Source organism: Polypterus senegalus, chromosome 14 (assembly GCF_016835505.1).
Source record: "Polypterus senegalus isolate Bchr_013 chromosome 14, ASM1683550v1, whole genome shotgun sequence".
Classification (NCBI taxonomy): Eukaryota; Metazoa; Chordata; class Cladistia; order Polypteriformes; family Polypteridae; genus Polypterus; species Polypterus senegalus.
The window spans coordinates 70,205,750-70,226,491 of record NC_053167.1 but is presented as its reverse complement, the minus strand read 5'-3'; the positions used below and the strand labels follow the sequence as shown (position 1 = coordinate 70,226,491).

Here is a 20,742-nt window from a genome sequence, read left to right as displayed (position 1 = left end):
ATAGCACCCCTTGGAGTAATTTTCAAGTTAAGGGTCTTGCTCAAAGGTCCAATGAAATTGAATCCCTTCTGGCACTAATGAGATTTGAACCAGCAGCCTTCCAGATACCAGTGCAGATGTTTAGCCACAGAGCCACCACACCACCTGTCTTATTTGCAATATTATTTAAACATGACTGGTGAAGTTAAATTCCTCCAACAGAACTAATCTTAACTTTTTAAATGTAAATACTTAAAGTAAACCATGCACACCTGTCAATGAAAGTTATTACTCACCTAGAAATAATTAACAGAATAACATATTAAAAACCTTAGTCAACTTCAGTTTGCAAGGTGGGTACAGTGGCTAGAGATGCTACCTCAGATATTCACAGACTAAATCCCAGTGTAGCAGATGTCTGTGGAATTCACATTATCACTGTGTCAGTGTAGGATTTTCTCTGGATACGCTACCTTTCCTCTAGCTTCTCAAAGACATGTGAATTAGATTAACTAGGGACTTTAATTTGGTCCTATATGAGTAGTTGGTTTCAGACTTGCACCTGATGATGCCAGGATTGGCTCTGGGCCTTTGCAACCTCTAAGTTCAATTAAAAGGATACTTAACATGGATGGATGGGTATGGCTAACTTCAGATGTACCACCACTGCATGCTTCTACCTTGCAAGCAGCAACAGACCTGACAAGACAAAATTCAACAACACAATATGCACACCACTAAAAGCTATTATTGGTGCAATCTGCTGCTGGTAGCGCAAAAGTGGTTATCACTGCTAACTCACGGATCCAGCATCCTTGGTTTGAAAACCACACCACCTCATCACTGTCTATGTAAAGTCTCTATGTTCTCTACATATTTGAATTACTGCAGTGTGCCACGGTGGTTAAGGCAAACTCTGAGGTTGTGGGTTTAAATCCCACCACTGACACTGTCTGACCATGAACATGTTACTTTACCTGCCTGTGCTCCAACTGGAAAAAACAATGCCAAACATGCCAAAAACGTGCTGCTCGGTTATACATAATTTCTAAATTTTTGCCTTTTGAGGGCATGTATAAGTTATGAGTGAGACCTGTGATGGTCTCAGGACAGTGTATGTTTCCAACTTCTGCCCAACGCTGCCAGGCTAGGCTTCAGGCTCCGGGAGTAAGAATGTTATGTCCATTGTAGCAAATGTTTAAGACATAAACTCAGCAAATGCTCATGAAGAGTTATGATTTCCAGCTGACTTGACAAAGTGACAGAGCCTAGGTCGTCACTGACTCCATTTGTATAATGAAACTTTTTTAGGCACCGAAATGCAATAAAGTGCAACTCTCCATATGAGCCTCAAGTGCCTTGGAAAACAGAAATAATCTGAATCAATTACCAAGAGCCTCCTACCGTCTCAATCCATGTTATAGATCCTGCAAACTGCAGCTGTCATTTAGCTTATCCCCTGAGCACTTTCACTAGGACAGTCTGGCTTCATATCCTCAAATACTTTTTTCAAGGTTCAGCAAATTTCACCTGGGAATTTGCAGCTATACATATTTTACACACCAAGTCATGTTTGAACAGTAGCAGTGTCACACTTCTTTTTAGTAAAATGGTAGGATTTATTAACTGTTGATGTGTTTAAATCTCATGGTGTAGTTTTTGTCAATATCCTTCTTTAAGTAACATCATGTGGTTGACAAGATCACGTGTGGTTTTTTTTTTAGTATTTGATGCTTAAGTGGTGACTTTTTTTAGCCTAACAAATACAGTAACAACTGCTGGATCCCTTCATTCTGTTTCCCAAAGACTACTGCCATCTTATCTCCACATGGAAGTCGTATCCTGCATTTACAGTCTTGGCACAGAGGTGAAAGTAGAAACATAGTAAAGCGAAAGGCAGTAGGGACTCATTACGTTAAGTTCAAATACCTTGGACCCTAGTTGAAATGCCAAGGTCAGTACTGATAAGCTTGTCATAGAGCAATGATTCCAATACAGAAACACATCCTCCTTTGAGACCTGAGATAATGTGTATGCTCTTCCAAACCTAATGTGCTGTAGCTGTCCCAGATTCAAAGCCAGCTTCACAAGATTTCACGGTAACAATAACTATTGGCCTTTCTTTTTTACCACATTAGGTTTCACCATCATTACAAAATGTACCTTACTTTAATATGCAGAACACTTGTCCCCCAAGGGTAGCATTAACTAATGAGAGTACAGTGTGTGGTATTAACATCCAGCTGGATGAAAACACACAAACCATATTAAACTGATTACATTAAGCCTGGGGAATGGCCACTATTGTTACTGCTGCCAGTCTTAGCCATGTCTTCTTTCTTAGTGCTCATTCTTTAAAGCAAAACCTAACTTTAGGAAAAAAAACTGATTAATTACTGCACATTATTTTATCCAATGCATTCGAGGGGTGTTCAGAATGCAAAGACTCCCACTCTGGGGAGCATTCTTCCAGGAATCTTTCTGAGCCTTTCAGAAAACTGGATTAAGGAAAACCTTAAGCCATGCTAAAGTGAAAAGAAATGCAGTGGTAAGCAGATGTTTTCTGATCTTTTCCATTTTTTTTCTCTCTTTACTTTTGCTCATCCACATTTATTGTTTATTGACTATTAAATTACCCAAAGGCATTGGGTTCCATGGGACAGTGCCCAATGTCAGAAATTAAACATGTATTTCTATTTTGCTCTGTCTAAATTTTCAGTTCCAATTGCAGCAATGAGTGGCGACAATGCATATATACTTCAAGTCAAATGCACAACATACACTCACCAGCCACTTTATTAGGTGAAGTCACTTTTGCCTTCAGAACTGCCATAATTCATCGTGGCATAGACTCAACAAGGTACTAGAAACATTCCTCAGATTTCGGTCCAAATTGACATGATAGCATCACACAGTTGTTGCAGATTTGTTGGCTGTAATTCCATGGTGTGAATCTCTTGTTCCACCACATCCCTAACGTGCTTGACTAGGTTGAGATCTGGTGACTATAGAGACCATTTGAGTACAAGGGACTCATTGATATGCTCAAGAAACCAGTTTGAGATGATTTGAGCTTTGTGACATGGAGTGTCATCCTGCTGGAAGCAGCCATCAGAAGATTTGTCATAAAGGAAAGGACATGGTCAGTAATAATACTCTGGTAGGCTGTAGCATTTAAACAATGCTCAGTCAGTACTAAAGGGCCAAACCTGTGCCAGGAAAAGTTTCCCCCACACCATTACACCACCACCAGCCTGAACTATCGATACAAAGAAGATCAATCCATGCTTTCATGTTGTTGATGCCAATTTCTGACCCTACCATCTGAATGCTGCATCAGAAGCTGAGACTCAGCAGACCAGGCAACATTTTTCATTAGCCATAACTTCTGTTGTCCAATTGTGGTGAGCTTTTGTGAATGACAGCCTTAGTTGCCTGTTCTTGGGTGACAGGAGTGGCATCCGGCATGTTCTCATCCTGCTGTAGCACATCTGCTTCAAAATTCGATGTGTCATGTGTTCAGAGATGCTCTTCTGTCTACCTTGGTTGTAACAAGTGATTATTTGTGTTAACGTTGTCTTTCTATCAGCTCAAACCAGTCTAGCCATTCTCCTTTGACCTCTAGCATCAACAATACTTTTTTGCCAGACAACGGACACTCACTGGATATTTTCCCTTTTCAGGACCATTCTCTGGAAACCGAAGTAAATCCCAGTAGATGAGCAGTTTCTGGAATACTTGGACCAGTCCATCTGGCACCAACAATCATGCCATGTTCAAAATCACTTAAATCACTTTTCCCACCTATTCTGATGCTCAGTTTGAACTTTAGCAGGTTGTCTTGACAATGGCTATATGCCTAAATTCCTTGAGTTGCTGCCATGTGATTGGCTGATTAGAGATTTGCGTTAATAAGCAGTTGAACAAGTTGTACCTAATGAAGTTGGCCAGTGAGGGTATGTAGGGTTTTCCACCACTTGTCCTAACTGATCTCATAGACTGTTCCACTATAGCACAATCTGTTTGCATGATCTACAATGAGACAGATCACAAAGCAAGACAGAAGTTTTCCCCATACAAAGGCATGCATCGACATGTAATGAGGAGGAAAAACTTCACTTGTTAGTGTGACATCTTGCATGGTCCTCTTTTTACTAACTTCATTAGGTCTTGTAGCACATTTCAGTTCATCAGTGAAAATCCAACCAGTAAATCTGTTGTGATTTTCTTTTTGTATGTGTCTCTTGGCTTGTAGAGTTGATGCACATATTTATGTTGATCCAGCATTTGACAGTATTTGCGGACAATTCATAAATGGAGAGCAGGTGCAGATTCTTAATAACATCCAGTTGTTTATTGGTTTTGTATGTTCACAAAAGAAATGTTACACCAGCTCACACAATCTCCAATCCAGTGCTTGGTGAAATCTTGAAATGAAAATAACCCAGCAATTTCTCTCTCTGTCTCCGTTACTAAGAATTTCAAGCTTTCCGAAGTGTATGGTTTTCTAGTCTGACTGCTTTCTGGATGCAGACCCTTCTAGCTCTACTCTTTTGCTAACACTGCACACTTGCTTAAGTCAGATGTTTCATATTCATTCATTTTCTCATATAGTGTGGCTCTTTATGGTTTTCTTTATATGGTTCATCTTTGTAAAAACCAGTACCTTAAATAGGGGGACAAAAAGGAAGTATGTTTCTAGTTAACACAGCAGCCATCAATTAACTGTAATCATCTACAAATATTATACTGGTAAAATTCTAAAAGATGCGGATTAAAAAACACAGTGAAAAAATATGTGCAAAATAGTACTGTCATGTAAGTAAACAGTAACACAATTTATTTCATGCCAAGCACATGAGACGAACAACAAGACCGGTACATGTGGTGAGGTGACAAGGCAGCAGGTGCCATTTGGGTAAGGGTGGTATTTTTTTTATTCAGGGTCTTGTTTTTAAATAATATGAAATAATACTATGAAAAATTGTATGGACCTTAATAACTGCATAAATATTCAGTCTGTTTATATTCTATCTTTAGTAATGGTGAGACACAAATTCATTTTAGTTGTTTTTGATTTTTGCATTAACGCAGTTTGCACCGCCACTCCTCACTGCAAGCTTTTGAGAATCAAAACAACGAATGTGATTTTCAAGGCTACAGGTGGGTGCAGGATATTGGCAGTCACTCAATAAAAATGGGGCAAGTCCAACAAAAGTGGTGAAAAATGTGTACATTTTATTGTCTTCAATGCCTGTATTGTGTATTTGTTTAAAAGGTAGTATTTTTTCATTTTTCCCAAAATAATACTGTGTTTATTGCTTGGTTTTCTTTCATTTTGTCTGTGGTCCAAGCATTCACTGTATTTGGAAACTATTGTGTCACGAAGCCTGTATCTCAGAATGTATTATTTGCGGGCTAACTGTATCGTCTTGTGCCTAGGAAGGCTAAAAAGGGGGAAGGTGTCAAAAATGAGAATGTCTCAGGCGGCATTTTTTAAAGTGACAGCATTGCTTAAGGATATTGGAATGTTATGGCCAAATAATTTGAAATGGGAAACTCATAAAAATTGCCTTTTTGCTTCATATTAGAGAATTATCCTCATGCTTAACATATGTTATGTCACCGTGTGTATAGCAACAAAAGAAAAAAAAAAGTATGTCTTGTAATAAATTTTATAGAAGCCTTGTGATCAGCACAGAAATAAGCTCTAGAAATAATTAATAGACTTCAGTACCGAGAATCAAAACACACAAATAATCTGCATAAATAGAGGACAGCTTCTCAGACATAAAGCTGGCAATTCAAGCTGCGTGAGCTGCCTTAGGTTTAATGCCTACCCCTCCATTTAGTGCCTCAATCCAACAAAAAAGGGCTGGGTTAAACATTACTAATGAATACCAAAGGGCATATAATGCTTATCTTGTTCAGCAAATTGAACTTTTTAAAATTAATTCAATAAGGCCTTTTTTTTGCCTTGCCCGATTCTTACAGATGTTGAAAAAGGATGAGAGGAGAAGCAAATAAACAGCACACTAAGATTGTATTTTTTCTTTTTTCACCATGAAAACAATCACACCAAATCAGCTCAAAGGAGGCCTAATGGAATTACAGTCACTTTGATGGAAATACAGTCAACTTACAAAGAAAATGTAATCATTCTTCAGAAGACTACTATGATTTCCAGAGCTGCTCTAAATATTACAAAACAGCTTCTTCTCTTCTAATACATTATTAGCACAGGGGGATTTTTCATTCTGGTGTCACAAGATAACCATTTTAAGTTACTGTAGCTCCCAGGTATGTCATACGTAGCACTTACACCTCCAGTAGGATTGAAATGAAACAGATTTTTTTAACATGAACATTACAAAGAAGGTACCTCTAAATTAACACATTAAAAGAATGTAAGATTGTTAACATGAGGTCTCATAATTATAGAAACAACAGTTATTGTCACCTGCTGTATTTTGCACATAGGGCTATGAAGCAGCAGAAAATGTAAATAATGAACTCAAACATTCTCAAAGAGCACTGTCAACTTTAAATTTATGTTAAAGTCTTACTGAGCAGGTTTGCCATATGCAAAGTATGTTGATATTCAAGACATATGGAAGACTGCATAATGAATGCTGGTTTATAAAAAATGCTATCTCACAATTAGTTTCTGCTACATCAGTGCATTCCAGTAGAAGTAGAGAAGGAAAGTGTCAGGACATTTGAATCAAACACTCCATACTTTCTTTTACAAAATGAAGAGATATAAGTGGGCAGAAAAGCTCAATACTGCTGTTGTTTCTTCCGCTTACTGTTTAGTCAGGAGTTAATCTCGTCTCTACTTGCTCTGTCACCTGGTTCAAGGTGCAAAGGAAAGGTTTACTGCAAAAGCAAAAGAGACCCTTATTTACTTTTCAGCATCTTACTTTTAGTATTGATGAACCTTTGTGACATACAGACAGTGGGGAGGAGATGAAGAACATGACCAGGTAACTGTAGATGTTTTCTGCCTGCTTTCACTACTTCATCCTTATTCCACATCTTCGTTGCATATATTTAGGCATTTGACATGCTGTTAGCATGTCTTCAGTTGATCAGGATGAATATGTTCTGCCCTGTACTGACAGAATTCTGTGTTCATCACAGTAACCACCGACGGAGCACATCCATGGGACCACCTTGTTTCAGCATGGCTATTCTTCTGCTGTAATTGTCTGCGTCTGTATTGAGCTGAATAATACATTGTCAGGAACAAGCCAGAAGTCTCTTGACATAAATATCAATCCTAGTAGCTGGGCTGTTTTCACTATGAATCCCCCTTACTCTTAGCAGCCTTTATTATATATATGGAGTCTCCTTGTTTGTAGGTGTGTAATGGTATTTTGTATAAACTTCAGAAGAAGGTGCTACTCATAAGAAGCTCTGACTTGAAACTGATTTCTCTAGGTTTCAAATATGATTCCAGTCACACTAAGATGGTTGCATCACCTTCTGCTCTCTATGTAATTTTATCTGGCAGTTATTTGTCACTGTTTTAAACAAGACGACACTAAAATCAATTTGAATTCCCTAACCAAGTAAGTAATGATTTTATTGAGGGATAATACACAATTATTACAAGTTCAGATGTAACAGAACTCAACAGATAGGACTCTTCTGCACCAGGATGCTAATTCTCCATATAAATAACTGTAAACTCTAAGTAGTTACTATATCCTCCACCCTAAACAGCATTCCTAACCCATCTAAACTATATACCAATGTACTGTATATTGGCATGTATAATTTGAGTGTCTACTTTGATAATGTCCATGAGAACACAGTGTAATTCATTTCATTTTATTTAACTTTAGTATATCTTTGCACTTAGATAGTTAAGACTGTGCACTAATGGCCAGACATTGATAGAAAATGGAAATCAAAAACATCAGGGTAGAAAAATAAACCATAAAGGATCAAAGGCTATCTAATCACTCCTTTGGTCCCAGTTTGAATATTTTATAATGTTGCCTAAGAGATTTCCACTTATTTATCATTAATTTAATTTGCTGCAGGATATAATAACCAGCATATACTGCACAGCATACATTTATTCAAAGTATATGCAAAGACTTGCTACTGACTGTAGCACATTTTTAAATTTACATTCTCTTCAAAGTTTCCTTTCAGTGGAGAGAATCACCCAAAATGCCTCTATACGAATGACTGTGCTAAAACATACTCTCCTGTTCCATAGCCCTTCTGCAAAAATGTCACCTACGTGTTAAGCATTCACAGATGCATGTTTATGCTTTCAAGCAGCCATCCTGCACCGTCTGTTCCCATATGTTGAGGTCAATTGCAGCTGATGCGAGTCAGCTGGTTCATTACACAGGTACTCATTTCATACTTGCTTGATTTGTGAAGGGGACCAGCAGGGACAGGGTCCTAACCTGAGTGGGATTGCTAGAGTGAAAGTTGTTTACCAGTGCTACTTTGAGTCGGTGAGTACTAGCAATATAGCTGAAGGTTCAGAAGGTGATTTAATTAAGTTAGGATACAGGTGATGATTTGGTGTTTCAAAGCAACAGGAGCATGGGGTCCAGGTAGAGAAGAATTCAAGAGAACAAGAGATATATTAATAGAGTGACGAGCCAGGTCAGGTGTCATGGAGTAGATGTGAACAGGGCTATGAAGACAGTTTGATAAGGTGTAAGTGAGGAAGGCAGATCAGCAAGATAGAAGATGAGCTGTGAATTGATAAAAATCCAGCCGGTGAGCAGACTTGCACGTAGGACATCACTCAAATCTACCAAACATGACACCAGATAAGTGAAGAGTAAACTACAGAAGACAAAGTGCAAGAGGAATGTTTTTATTTTTTTCACCTTCTGCCAGTTTAATTTCTCATGCTAACAAAACATTTTTATGAGAGCTCAACAACCTTACACTATATTACCCCACCCTGGATTTTTTTTTTACCTAGAAAAAAATGAAAGAAAAACATAACTGTTATTTTGCATTTTGATTAAAATTAACTATAATCCAAAACCATTTGTTAATTAAAATGTGGGTTCTCTATGCGTGTGGTAAAAAAAGAGGGTAAAATATGTTCAAATACAATTAGGAGCAGATCCAGAAAGTACCTTGACTGTATTACAGCACACAGTGTGCAGTAGCAGCAGGTGGATTCGCAATTCGTCTTCACATATGCTTATCAATTATCTCAATATGGAAACACTGGCTCGAGACAGCCACCTCACTACTAGTTGCAAACATCAGACAAGAAAAATTCAAGCTACAGAGCAAAATGCCCTAGCCGCCAGCTGTGCCGCACCAATAGCCAGTGAGAAACAATCTTGTCTGTGTCATACTCACTCACTCTTCATCAGTTAGACATTCTCATTGCACAGGAACATTTTGCTGCAAGGACACATTTTTGACTTTAACAACAACAAAGTAGTGCTTTATCAATATTTGAATGTTTTTTTAAAAAAATAGACTTTGGGATAAAAATATATATATGTTTATAAGTCAAATAATATGTACAGTATATAAAACATCAAATATATAAAGTCAAATAAAGACTACAGTCTGTCGGCAACTGACACTTTTAGTGCTCCATTTAAGGATGTAAGACAGCAAAATGTGGTTTTAAACTAGGTGACTGACTAACACTTTGCACTAAATGAGTCGGATAGACCAATCAGTGTTCTCTCTCTTGTGAAATTGCTGAAATTCTGAATCAGCATCAGTTTACATATATGAATATATGAAAACTGGGCACAACCCCTTTGTCCCAAATTGAAACAACTACACTACTGACAGAAAAGTTATAAAATGGAGACAACAAATACTTGTATACAAATTAAGTAAACTTTTGGAGAGGAATGTTACGATTGAGAGGGTGACATCTAAAAGAATCATGGATCGCTTCAAGGTTATTGAAATGCAGTTTGGTCTAATGCCTGGGAAGGTAACGCCTGATGTGATCCTTGCTGTTAGGCAAATGCAGGAGAAACTGCATTATGTTTTTGCACACCTGGAGAAAGCATTTGACAGAGAGCCATGTAAGATGGTGAGTTGGGCACCGAGAAAGTTAATTGTGGATGAATGGTCAGTATTGTCAATGTATGATGAAGTGCAAACAATGGTCAGGAAAGCAGATGGGTATAGTAGTGACAGCTTTGAGGTGAAGGTTGGGCTTGTCCATTCCAAGTCCATTGCTTTTTTAATTAAGCGATGAATGTGGTGAACAGAGAAATTTGTGGAGGAATAGGAGCTCTAGTAGATGATCTCATAATTCTGGCAAAAACTGAAGAGGAATCAAAGAAGAAGATATTGAAAATGAAAGCTACTAAGGAAGCAAATGGCCTCAAGTTTAACGCAAAAAAGATCAACGTCTTTATAAGTGGTAAAGGCTTGAATGACTTGGGCACACAGCCATGCAGCATGTGCAGTAAAGGTGTTGGGAGACACTTAATCTAATGCACAGTTTATTGTAAGTGGCTATGTAAAAGATGTAGTGATGTGAAGAGTAATTGGCAAACAGAGAGTGTGACCTTTGTTTGCAGAAAGCGAGAGAAGTGAAAGTTTTGTGGAGAAAGCAGACAAAGTCTGCTAATTTTGTGGCACACAAAGTGCAGAGGGAGATAGAAGTATAACACAGATAGAGAGGGCAAAAGGTGCATGGAAGAAAATCTGGAAGAAGCCCCTTATTCTGACTTCTAAAGGGAGTCTCTTGGGCATTAAAGCATAGCATTTATTAAAGCAGAGGTGCAGTTGATGAACATGAATGTGGAAAGAATGATCAGATAAATATGTGGCATGTTAGCAGAGTTGGGAGGAACATAAATGCTGAGTTAAGAGAAAAACTTGGTGTGGAGGTAATAGGTGCTCTAGAAAGGAACAGACTAAGATGATTTGTGTATTTGTAGCAAAACTCAGAGGTACACAAAGATGGAAGTGGAGGGAATGCGGTCAAGTGAGAGGACGAAGAGGACCAGGTTTGGAGGTGGTGTCAGATGATATGAAAAGGATGGTCCTTAGCCAAAAGGATGCTCAAAACCATGGAGAACAGAGGATAAAGATTTCGGGGGACACCAGCTAACGGGGATAAACCCAAAAATGACAATTAAAGCAGGAAAGATGGGGATGAAGATGAGTCTATTTTTATATACTTTGTTCCTATCTAATATTTTTTGTTAGATATTATTATTAGAATTAGAATTAGAATTAGAACAATCTAGACGAGAACAGGCCATTCAGCCCAACAAAGCTCGCCAGTCCTATCCACTTGCTTCCTCCAAGAAAACATCAAGTCGAGTTTTGAAAGTCCCTAACGTCTTACTGTCTACCACACTACTTGGTAACTTATTCCAAGTGTCTATCGTTCTTTGTGTAAAGAAAAACTTCCTAATGTTTGTGCGAAATTTACCCTTAACAAGTTTCCAACTGTGTCCCCGTGTTCTTGATGAGCTCATTTTAAAATACAAGTCTCGATCCACTGTACTAATTCCCTTCATAATTTTAAACACTTCAATCATGTCACCTCTTAATCTTCTTTTGCTTAAACTGTAAAGGCCCAGCTCTTTTAATCTTTCCTCATAATTCAACCCCTGTAGACCTGGAATCAGCCTAGTCGCTCTTCTCTGGACCTTTTCTAGTGCTGCTATGTCCTTTTTGTAGCCTGGAGACCAAAACTGCACACAGTACTCAAGATGAGGCCTCACCAGTGCATTATAAAGGTTGAGCATAACCTCCTTGGACTTGTACTCCACAGATCGTGCTATATAACCTAACATTCTGTTAGCCTTCTTAATGGCTTCTGAACACTGTTTGGAAGTTGATAGCTTGGAGTCCACTATGACTCCTAAATCCTTCTCATAAGGTGTACTCTCGATTTTTCGACCGCCCATTGTGTATTCAAACCTAATATTTTTACTTCCTATGTGTAATACTTTACATTTACTGACATTAAATTTCATCTGCCACAAATCTGCCCAAGCCTGTATGCTATCCAAGTCCTTCTGTAATGATATAACGGATTCCAAATTATCTGCTAATCCACCTATCTTGGTATCATCTGCAAACTTAACCAGCTTGTTACTTATATTCCTATCTAAATCATTTATATATATTAAAAATAGCAGCGGCCCTAGCACTGACCCCTGTGGAACACCACTCTTAACATCGGCCAGTTCTGATGAGGTTCCTCGCACCATCACCCTCTGCTTCCTGTGTCTGAGCCAATTCTGCACCCATCTAAAAACATCACCCTGAATTCCCACTTCTTTTAACTTGATGCCCAACCTCTCATGTGGCACCTTATCAAATGCTTTCTGAAAGTCCAGATAAATAATATCATAAGCTCCACTTTGATCGTATCCTTTTGTTGCCTCCTCATAGAATTCCAACATGTTAGTAAAACACGACCTCCCCTTCTGAACCCATGCTGACTGTTCAGAATAACTCCTGTCCTTGTCATGTGTTGCTCAATCTTATCCTTAATAATTCCTTCCATTAATTTTCCTGTGATGCTTGTTAAGCTTACTGGCCTATAGTTGCTTGGATCTGCCCTGTCACCCTTTTTATATAATGGGATGATATTTGCCATTTTCCAGTCCTTTGGAATCTCTCCAGTGCACAGTGACTTCCTAAAAATGTGTGTCAAGGGTTTATATATGTACTCACTAGCCTCCTTAAGAACACGAGGATAAATATTATCTGGGCCTGGTGATTTGTTTGATTTCATCTTATTTAATCTGAGCAGCACTTCTCCCTCTACAATTTCCAAATCCCTCAGTACCTCCTTAGTAGTTGCGTTTACCTCTGGCAGGTTATCCACTTGCTCACTTGTAAACACCTCAGAAAAATGTAAGTTTAGGGCATCTGCTATTTCATTGTCTGTATCTTTTAATTCCCTTTACTATTCCTGATGAACTTGACCTCCTCCTTAACTGTTCTTTTACTACTAAAATACTGAAAGAATCTCTTGGGGTCTTCTTTGCCTTATCTGCTATATTCCTCTCCAACTGTCTTTTAGCCTCTCTGATATCCTTCTTAATGGTTGCCCTCATTTTCTCATACGCTACGGTTCTCTTTGCAGTCATTAGTCTTATATGCCTTATACAGCAGTTTTTCCTTTGCAACTTCTTTTTAAATCTTTATTAATCCATCGTGGAGATTTTTTAGTTTCCTATTACTTCCAAATTTAGGTATGTATCTGTCCTGCATTACATGTAAAACATTTTTAAACCTGTTCCACTGCTCCTCGACTGTCTCCACATTTAAAAGCTTATCCCAGTCTATCCTACTTAGACTTTGTCGCATCTGCTCAAAATTAGCCCTACTAAAGTTCAACTTAACAATTTTAGTCTTTGCATCTGTACTCTTACAAAATACTGAGAATTGTATTACATTATGGTCACTTGACCCTAGTGGTTCAATCACCTCTACACCCTCAATTCTATCCTGATTATTACAGAATACTAAATCCAGATAGGCTTCACCCCTTGTTGGTGCTTTAACATGCTGTGTTAAAAACAGTCGCGATTACTTCTAAAACTCCTGCTCTTGTGCTCCTCCATCTGTAAGGTTATCCCAGTTAATATTTGGATAATTAAAGTCCCCCATGACTATAATATCTCCCTGTAAACTTGCCTTTTGATATTACTAAAAGATGTGTGTTGAAATTACTGTCTGAATTGGGTGGTCTATAACACACTCCTAAAATGAGACCTTTTTCCCTAATATTTTCCAGGCGAAGCCACATGTCCTCACTAAGATGGGGCTCATCATCCAACTGAAGATGACTTACATTTAATTCCTGTTTGGCATAAACAGCAACCCCACCTCCTTTTCTGTTCTGTCTATCCTTCCTAAAAAATGTGTATCCCTCTATGTTACACTCATCCCCATCTTTGTTATTTAGCCAGGTTTCCGTTATTGCTATAATATCATAATTGTGCTCTGCTACATACAACTCCAACTCACTTACCTTATTTTTGATACTTCTAGCATTAAGGCAAGCTATTTTTAATGTGTTAATCCTTCTATCTTTACGTGTTTGCTTAAAATTTACATTACTATGCATTTTTATTTCTACACCATTGTTTGTTCTTCCATGTATAGATCTAAATCTGGCCTGTCCTAAACTCCCTGCCCCCCCATTCCCTAGTTTAAACAATCCTCGACTAGCCTACACATACGCCTCCCCAATACATTGGTGCCCCTCCGGTTCAGATGTAACCCGTCACGGCGGAACAGGTCCCATCTGTTCCAAAAGGAGTCCCAATGCCCCATAAACCTATACCCTTCTACCCTGCACCAAGATTTGAGCCACGCGTTAAGCCTTCTAATCTCCTCAATCTTACCTGGACTGGCGCGTGGCACAGGCAGAACTTCGGAGAAGACTACCTTGTCAGTTCTGCTCCTCAGCTTGGTACCTAACTCTTTGAATTTGGATCATTGCTCACATAAATCGCTTCTTGATAATTTATAAAGTACTAGCTGGCCCCGTGGCTCCACCCATGGGGCGGACAGTGAGGATGGCCCTGCCCTGCTCACCACTCTTGATATCACGCTTCCCCCCTCCCCTCAACCCACAAGCTCTGTTTCGGATTAGCTCGAATACATCACTCCTGCAAGCGAACTATGATTCTTAACTCACTGAGAGAAGTTGCAAAATCAATCAAATTCAAGCAAATTATAGAAAAAAAACCTGATCTAAATTTGTTAAGTAGATCTCTCATTCGCTAGCTAAGTGGAGGTAAGGAACACACCCCAAGGCTGGAGCGTGAGTGAGGAGGATAAAAGCCAGCTGCGTGTCTCTCGGATTCGTGCAAATAAATCAGTACCGCAAGCGAACTATGATACATAGCACAATGAGGGAAGTCACAAAATCAACCGAAATCTTCAAGCAAATTATAGAAAAAAACCTGATGTAAATCTGTTACGTAGTTCTCACAAGAAAAGCAGACAGACAGACGTTGGATTTTATATATATATGTAGAAATTTTATCTTGGAAATAATTAAGCTTAGTAAAAGTATAGATAGATAATATTTTATTTGTCCCCAAGGTAAAATTAAAATTTCACTTATAAGCATGCACTGAAATTAATTTGTTTACATACAGCATTTTAAGGATGTCTGAAACTGTATTGCTAAGACTCCAAGAAAACGTTGAGCCTTGATGATGAGAGTTTCAGTCTCTTAGCTCTGCCCTTTACTGCCTTTCAAAGAGGAGTATTTGTGCTGACTGGGCCCTTTGAAGGAGTGTCCTTACCATACATGGTGACTTCCGGGCATGATTAATATTAATTGTATAGAAAATGCTTGCTTTTAGAATACCCTGAATTAACTATGATTTATTATCCAACAAGCAAATTTAGAATGTATCCCACTGGAGAACACTAATGTGATAAACTAAACATATACTTTTGCATGTGGTCTCATCTTATCCTCAGATTTATACTCTTATCTATTGTGGCTTCTTGTCCTCCATAAGTAATTTTTCTGGAAACCTTTTGTCTTTTATTAGCTTCTTTGTGCTAAAAGCAATAGAATGATGCCATGCCTGAAAGAATTCTTTTCAAGGGATAACTGCAACTTTAACCTTCAATATTAAGAGAAGAAGGGGATACTCACTGTCTGCTGCTGTGGATAGTACCAGGCAGCCTAGTGCTGCCATTGCTGGCACAAATAGTGCTGCTGGACAGCAAATAGGCACCATGTTCCAGAGTGGCACTGTTTCTTGTCTCACTCCCGAGTCTCCAACCCCACTACTCCGGCTTCATAAAATCATAGATAAACACCTGTAAATACAATTGATTTGATTAGTTACTTAGTCATTAAACCAATAAGCATGTGCACAAGTATACAACAGTCATTGTTCATTTTACTTATAAGTGTTATTTTTGTTAAGAAAAAAGTCTTGGTTTATGGAACAGTTCAATTATTTTGTCATACCTACCAGCAATATCAGCAGAACTTAGCAACATAAGCCATAGTAGAAATTAGAAACCCATACTGGACTGCCCTGTTAATTAAATTAGAACTATAAAATGTAACACTGATTTGAAGAAGAGGACAGATGTGCCATACTACCCAGACCAAGTGGGAAACCAATCCTGACTGAATTAGTTTAAAAAGGTACGCCAGCTGGGCCTGTTAAAAAGTATTATTCTCTAAGGGCAGCCGCTTACTGAAAGAACCATTAAGAAATTGCATCCTCTAGAGACCTGAAGCCAGACTGTCATATCATTACAAGAGACACATGCAAGACTCCCAAAGGGATGGGCTTAGTGATGCCAAGAGGTTCTTAATGTTAACAAAGCTTCACAAACAAATAATGGGTTATGGTGTGTGTCTCTGACAATCTTAAATCAAACTCTACCTCCTGCTCTAATTTCCCCTTCATTCTCCAAAAAACCTTAAATACAATATACTGAGAAGAAATAGTGTGGTTCAGGTTTGGTCTTCTACAACTCTTTTAGTCTGAAAGCAAATCTAATATTTTACCTATAGGTTGTGATTACCTTCTTTTGGCTTAATGGACTACTCCATCAAAAAACGTATACTTATTTTTAAATGTTACTCACCCCATGTACTTTTTAGGGGTGGCCAAGAAAAATTTTAATCTCATGTTTATGTGGAGAAAACACATATTAAAGATTCGGACTCAACAGAACCCTGTGGTGACCAGTTCTGGACAACTGCAAACAATGGGAAAGTAAAACAATTCACATAGTTTATGCCACATAATTCATATGTCTGTCTGTTATCCATTCATATGGTCAAAATGTGTAAAATGTGTACATTTTTGCTAAAATATGTGGAAAATGGACATGTGCATTATGCGGCACAAGTTATGCAAGATTTTTTCTTTGTCCAGAACCGTTCACTGCAGTGTTCCATTCAGTCTAAATATTCAATGTGTAAATTCTTAAAGTAAATATGAGATTAAAACTTTTTCTTGGCCACCACTACGAAGTACATGGGGCAAGTCACCTATTAAAAGAAAACATTTTTGGGTGGAGTATTCCTTTAATCTTGATTAATCAAAAACAGTGGCTTCATTGCATGCATTCAATTAAAGCACAACTTGTAGTGTTGTATTTATTAATTAAAAAGAGCTGCATTGGGGGTGTAAAACATCTCCTACAGAGGATTCTTAATTTAGACTGCAGGACACCTTACTAATATCACAGCTTCCAACTCAGTTGCCCTTTGCTGAATATAATAAAAAACCCTAAAGCTGCAGTGTAACTCATGTCAAATGCAACATACAACGATTAAAAACAGCATCATGATTGATCATATTTTTACATCAGCTTACTGTTTTTAAATATCTTTTATGTTCTGAAACAGACTTACCAACTAAAATGTTACTACGTTTTTTCAACTAGTCATGCAATGTCTACGACCTGCTGTGGCAACAGTGGCTAATAAGACTAATAGTTTGTGTTCATTTGAATTGTTAACAGGTGTCAGATCTCCTAACACATCAACGTTATATCATAAGTGGAAAACACTGACCAGGACAACAAGATGAAATAAACAAAATAAAGGCAGAAATCAGGAGACCAAAAGAAGTAAAATATTAAAGCCCAAAATGTAATATAAAACTGGAAAAATATGTGCAAGCCTGATTCCATAAATCACTTTGTGAAATATATCATGAAATTGTTTATTGGATCCAAAATCTTGGACAACACATGCAGCCCTCAAGCAAACAACCTGAGAAACCTTTACATTTTTACTTTTATGATACATAAATATTCACTAAACAAATTATTAGGAACACTACATTAATACTAAGGGTCTCCTTTTCTTCTCAAAATGTCCTAAATTCTGCATGGCATTTTTTCAAGATTGCATCAAGCCATTTTTGTAGATGTAAGCAGCAAATTCATGTCGCAAATCTCCTGTTCTACCACATTCCAATGGTGCTCCTAATGGATTTGGATCCGGTGACTGAGGAGGCCACTGAACAACGCTGAACTCATTGTCATGTTCATGAAACCAATTTGAGATGACTTATGCTTTGTGACATGGTGCGTTATCATGTGGAAGTATCCATTAGAGGATTGGTAACTTGTTGCCTTAAAGGAATTCACATGGGCACTAACAATACTCAAATTGGCTGTGGCATTCAAGCAATGATTGGTAAGTGTGCCAAGAAAACCTGGCCTGCACGATTAGATCACCACCAGCCAGGATTGTTGAATCAAGACAGGTTGGGTGCATTGGATTCATGCCATTCTGACCCTGCTATCTGTGTGCCTCACCAGAAATTGACATTCACCAGACCAGGTCATGTTTATTCAGCCTTCCACTATCTAATTTTGGTGATCCTGTGCACACTGCAGCCTTGGTTTTATGTTCTTGGCTGACTGGAGTGGAGCCCAACATGGTCGTCTTCTGCTGCTGTAGCCAATTTGTCTCAAGGTTTGGCATGTTGTGCATTCTGATATGCTTTTCTGCTCACCACAATTTTGGAGAATGGTTATGTGAGTTACCGGAGCCTTTCTGTTAGCTCGAACCAGTCTGGCCATTCTCCCCTGATCTCTATCATCAACAAGGAACTTCCGCTCATTGGGTGTTTCTTGTGTTTCACACTATTTTGAGTACACTCTAGAGACTGTTGTGTCTGAAAATCTCAGGAGATCAGCAGCTACAGAAATACTCAAGCCAGCCACTCTAGCAGTAACAGTCATGCCATGGTTGAATTCACTGAGATCACATTTTTCCCTGTTCTGGTATTTGATGCAAATATTAACTGAAGCTTCTGACCTGCATGTGCATGATTTTATAGATTGTGCTGCTGCCACACGATTCGCTGATTAGATAATTGCATGGAAAAATAGGTGTACAGGTTTTCCTAATTTGTCCAGTGTGTGTGTGTGTGTATTGTTATCTGTGTATAGTGTTCATGCTCTACCCCATCTCAACTCCACTTTTCCTCCTACTTCTCCAAAGATGTGCTACTTAGATTAAATGGCAATTCCAATTTAGCCCAGTGTCAGCCTTTTAATTGGCTGAAAACATCCTTGTGCCCAGTGATACATACATGCATAAATAAATAAACATATGTATTATATATAAATCTAGAGAAATGTAAAACATTCGCTAGATGCTTCATATCTTATAAGAGGTTTAATGCATGTGATTTAATCGAGTAACCCAACATCTGCCTTCAAGGAAAACAATATCAAAAAACTTGAGTTTTACTGTTATTAAAAAAGCAAAGTTCATCCAATTCTTGAGCTTACCAGAAAAGATTTTTTGACAGGGCAGTGTGTGTTCAAATTTGACCTTCTGTTAATGCTCTCATGCCAACCGCTATTTGTTTATGTCTGTAAAGTATAAGACACTATTTATAGAATTTCCTCTCGTAGGGATTTCCTCTGAGCCAGTATTTATTAATCAGTAAGTATTAGATTAAAGAGAACCATAAGCAAAATAAATCGTCAGGTGTAAGAATGAAGTTTTATTCAATGTTCACTTTTACCTAAAACAGAGTTCTCACATTATATGACAGCTTTGCTTGGCAAACACAAAAACCTCACAATCTAAAGTGTTGTACTAACAAACAGCACTCTACAGTACAACTAATTTTAATTTGAAAACACACTTCAGTGAACACCATTCTGTATAAACCCCAACAATCATTAATTTATATTTAAGAAGACTGACGGAAAAACAAATAGTAAATGCTGCCCAAAATGAACAGGCTGAAAAAGCAGCAATGGCTAACATACCACACACCTTGGTCAAAGGGTTGTGGTGACCTTGTAAGGGCGTCGGGATGAGACTATAATGTGCAATCTCTCAAGCTCAATTCACTTTGATATTACAGGGCCTGAAATTACCACTGGTTGGTTTTTCAATTTATTTGAGCATTAATTCTGTAAACCATGCACCTGGAACCAAGGCATTCATACGTTCATTGACACAAACTCTTCAAAGCATTTATAGATGTGAAAGACAATGCAGATATTTTTCATTGATGGCTGTCAAGACAGCTTTCATATGCTTTAGTAAAATGAAAAAAGAAAAATGACCAAAAAAAGGACAGGAGACGGCCCTGTCACTTTAAAGGAGGATAATCCTTGTCCATGAAGCCATCAGACAAAGTGACAATTCCACAGTCTAAGGCAGTAACGGTCTGTGTGCTTTTTTTGCTTTGTTTTAGTAAGCTGCGTTTACTGTTTTTCAATACTGGTAACGTGAGAAATCGCCATGCTTTAGACAGATGACATGTTTGGAAATCTTGAAAGGCATAGATAAAAGCAAAGCAAACTAACATTGCATTAGACTCTAAAATGCACCTTTCATCTAATTAGACATTAACTATAAATATAACAAATAAAAAAAGATAATCTCATTTAGCCATATTCATTATTTTCAAAAACTGCCCTAAAGCAGTAAAAATAATACTTTGGCAAAAGGTAGCTCCAGTAATTTATTGTTCATTTAGTTTGCATATTCTTCTTTCATGTGACTTCAAAGTTACAGTGAATCTTTTTCATGCAAGATACAAAAAAACAAGGATGACGCATAATCCACAGAACGCCACAGAATGTCGACAGGCTTCTGCCCAGGACCCTGCTGGTAAACCAAATGGAGAATCAGGGACTTTCCCAAATTGCCGACTGAAAAAGATATATCCTTAATAAGATTGGCATTTTGTCAAATAGCACTGAATTTCATTGAAAACAAATGAGACAATCAATTTATCAGGTGTGGATTTCTAATGTTACGTGTCAAGATGAAGGACAGAA

General features: G+C 38.0%; 1 protein-coding gene across 17 annotated transcripts in view; it reads right to left on the bottom strand.

The window, feature by feature from the left end:
* Positions 1-20,742, bottom strand: part of ptprfa (protein tyrosine phosphatase receptor type Fa) — a 596,272-nt gene that overhangs the window by 267,040 nt on the left and 308,490 nt on the right. For all 17 annotated transcript variants that reach the window (XM_039734603.1, XM_039734602.1, XM_039734608.1 and 14 more), the window contains one exon: positions 15,605-15,771. In XM_039734603.1, coding sequence (XP_039590537.1) covers positions 15,605-15,689 — 85 coding nt within the window. In that variant the 5' untranslated portion in view covers positions 15,690-15,771. The remainder of the gene's footprint in view (positions 1-15,604; positions 15,772-20,742) is intronic.